The sequence below is a fragment of the Limulus polyphemus genome, unplaced genomic scaffold (assembly GCF_000517525.1).
Source record: "Limulus polyphemus unplaced genomic scaffold, Limulus_polyphemus-2.1.2 Scaffold560, whole genome shotgun sequence".
NCBI classification, from domain to species: Eukaryota; Metazoa; Arthropoda; class Merostomata; order Xiphosura; family Limulidae; genus Limulus; species Limulus polyphemus.
Window position 1 is genome coordinate 478,422 of NW_013666170.1, and position 3,466 is coordinate 481,887.

General features: G+C 32.1%; 1 protein-coding gene across 3 annotated transcripts in view; it reads left to right on the forward strand.

Moving 5' to 3' along the window:
• LOC106459112 (protein JTB-like) overlaps positions 1-1,329 on the forward strand; it is a 23,707-nt gene extending 22,378 nt beyond the window's left edge. For 2 of the 3 annotated variants that reach the window (XM_022385543.1, XM_022385542.1), the window contains exon 4: positions 460-1,329. In XM_022385543.1, the coding sequence (XP_022241251.1) occupies positions 460-622 (163 nt within the window). In that variant the 3' untranslated portion in view covers positions 623-1,329. The remainder of the gene's footprint in view (positions 1-459) is intronic. The other variant, XM_013918699.2, reaches the window with a different exon arrangement.
• The last annotated feature ends 2,137 nt before the right edge of the window (positions 1,330-3,466 follow it).

The following is a 3,466-nucleotide window of genomic DNA, read 5'->3' on the forward strand; positions in this document are numbered from 1 at the left end:
TTTCAATAGTATTATTAAACACTGGTTTACGGAGATGATCTTAGATATGTAACCTTATAAAACACACTATTGAGCAATTATTCTTGAATGTGTTGAGCATATTAAATTAAATGTGAAATCATTAGAGTACAGCTAGATTTATAAATATTTATATGTAATTAATCATCATTAACATAAAATTAATGTTGAGAAGTAATGAAACAAAATTTAACTTTAATGTTAAGTTAGTAGAATCAATATGGTGTTAAGTTAGTAGAATCAATATGCTGAATCCTTCTTTTAGTTGTTTCAAAATATAAGTTTTTTTTTTTTCCTAGTGGCTAACTGTAGTAAAGAATAAGTGTTTTTATTGAATCCAAAGGGATTGGAATATTATGTGTATGTGTCTCTGATAGATAAATAAAAGAGATCTGATTATTGATCTAGTGGATAAAGTCTAATATAGATTTTTTATTATAGCTGTGAAAGAGTACCCTGGATTGAAGAAAGAAATTTTTGGATATTTGAAGGGATGATGCTTGCTGTAGGTTTTGTTAGTGCTGCCATGGTTGTACTGCGTCAGAAACATTTGGACAGAAAAATGATTGAAAGGATTCAAAAACAGGTTTCTGCAGGTGTTTGATATATTCTTATAAGTTTTATTTTCTGTTTTTGTATATTACAAGCACATGGACTTGAGAGTGACAGGGATTTTGTAAAGAACTAATCCTCAAATGGAGTTGAAAGGTTTTGTTAATATTGGTTTATTTATTGGACTGTTATGGTCAGCAGTTACATCTTGTTTGTATTCAGAGCAAGTCCAAGGACTGCACACTGTGTTATTTTTCATAATGTATCACAAACTTTTGTTAGCCAATAATGTAAAAATTCAATAAATAGATTGTTTATAATGTTTCATTCAATTTCAATATAATCATAATAAGATTTATCGGTTGTGAGCTGTTTGTAAGATGTGAGAAAAAGAAACTATACTACTGTTTAGAAATTTAAGAATGCAATGAAAAAAATATCTCAGTTATCATTGTGTTAGAGGATCTATTATATTCACACATGAGAAACATACATGTGCAAGAGGGATGACCGTAAGGTTATCTTGTATATTTATAACGTATCAAATAAACTACTATTCATATTGTAACATTTTAACAGAATTTAGTATTCCATAAAATCAAAGAATATTTTTATCAGAAATTAGTTTAACTAATAAACACAACTGATAAATGTACCATAAAATATTGCTCTAACTTTTTTGATGGCTAATGAGCTTACAGCCACGATGTGAAATGTACTTTTGGAATAAAGTGATTTTGTCATTTTAGTTTAACTGAACTTGAAAGCTGAGTGGTAGATTATTTAAAAAAAAACGACCTTTTGTGCACATGACCAAGACGAGCTTAAAGTAAAAACTATTAATTAAATTATTCGCCAACAGTTATAGGTAAACAGTTACTGTACGACATTTCAAAATGTGTTCCTAAAGGTTTTAAAGGTAAATTCTTTATATATATATATCTTTCCACCAGTACAAGTTTTATGGAATGTTGCATTAAATAATATTTTCACATTTATCCTAGAGGTGGCGCTTTATACCTTATTACGAATCAAAAATAAAATTACATGTTCGATGACGAGGAACCTACTTTGAGACTAATAATGGTTGGAGACGGCTTGAATGGGTAATGAAGAAAAACTTTAATATAAGTTTAACATAACAGCAAATGTACAAAGTTTCGACAAGGTTTTGTCATCATCAGGTACATGTATTTAACCGTAAAAATCACAACGTATATGTATTGGACCATCTTATATATTTTAGTATTGCATCTATCTGGATTACTTAATTGGCGATGTATTTTTTTATAGATTTAAATTTCAGGTATTACTTACAAAAAGTAATAATAAATGTAATGTTGGAGCAAGCAACTATCACGTTGTTTTCTCTTCCTTCAAACAAAATTCCCGCCAAGTTAAATTTTTTGTTGACAAAATTGTGAAAATAACCAAAGCAAGCGGTATGAGAATCATTTCTTATGTTAAAACTTGCATACGTTTCTTTGAATCGTACAGATCAACCACCATGAACTAGTAATTAGAAATTTAAATTGAACTTGTAAGTAAAACATTATACAGAAACATACATGCTTACAAAAAATGACATCATCGGTATTTTGTTACAATCTCATTAGTTTGTTTGTTTTGAATTTCGCGCAAAGCTACACGAAGGCTATCTGCGCTAGCCGTCCCTAATTTAGCAGTGTAAGACTAGAGGGAAGGCAACTAGTCATCACCACCCACCGCCAACTCTTGGGCTACTCTTTTACCAACGAATAGTGGAATTGACCATCACATTATAACGCCCCCACGGCTGAAAGGGCGAGCATGTTTGGTGTGACGGGGATTTGAACCCACGACCCTCAGATTGCGAGTCGAGCGCCCTAACCACCTGGTCATTATAATCTCATTAGAAGTGGTCAAGTTGATACATTAAAAAGTCAGACGCATCAAGCCCACATTTAAAATTCCCTTGATTAAATTATTAAAAGTTTAAATTAAAAAGTGCAACATTAATCAACATAATATTTGTAATGCTGAGATTAATCGTACATTGACTGTAAGGACAGTATTTTAAAGCTTCTGGAAAGATTGAATATATTGGGGTGTTCAGTCTGGTACCCAAATGATGCATTATTGTCCGAAACTATAATTTTCATTGTAATATGACGAGGGTACCATTAAATTATCATTCTCTGACAAGATAGGCTGTTACACTAACTGTTATCTTATTGTGTTGCGGGCCTCTGAACATGATTCTAATTTCACGCTGCATTCGTATGATTTACACGTTTCCATAGAAACGTTTGAGATAGAGGAGTGAGGCTGTGTCTGTAATTTTTTTTCGTACTTATTACTTACATTTTCTTTATTTGTTCTGTATGTAGTGTTCAGCGTATCCGTTCTTAAGGAGGGTCGCAGTAATGTGTTATTCATTCTTCTTAGCATCAGCTGTATTATAAATCTTGTTCAGGCAGTCTATGATGCCCGTCTTTACGTTTTTCGGGTTGTTTGATCCATAGTCGAGGTATTTACTCGTATCTGTGGATTTCCTGTAAACTCTCGTGGTATAACAGTTGAGGGTTTAGGTGACCATTACGTCCTAGAATGGGAGTTTGTTATCTTGTCAATTGTATCGCTGGGTATTGTATGTTCAGGTGGTTGATGAATTCTGAAATATTATGTGTAGACATATCTGAACCAATATCTGGGGTAGGTTTTATGGCGTTATATTTGAAGTGTACAGGTGGTAAGGGTGAGCCCATGACAGGGCCTTCTTGTTGTTGATAATATTCTTCCTCATTTTGGAAGTAACTTGTATTAATACATAAATTTCCTGGTTCTTTTATAGTGGAAATTGTTAAATAGGTAAATCCTTTGAGAGTTCTATTTTTTTAAATCTGTTGGCGAAGTG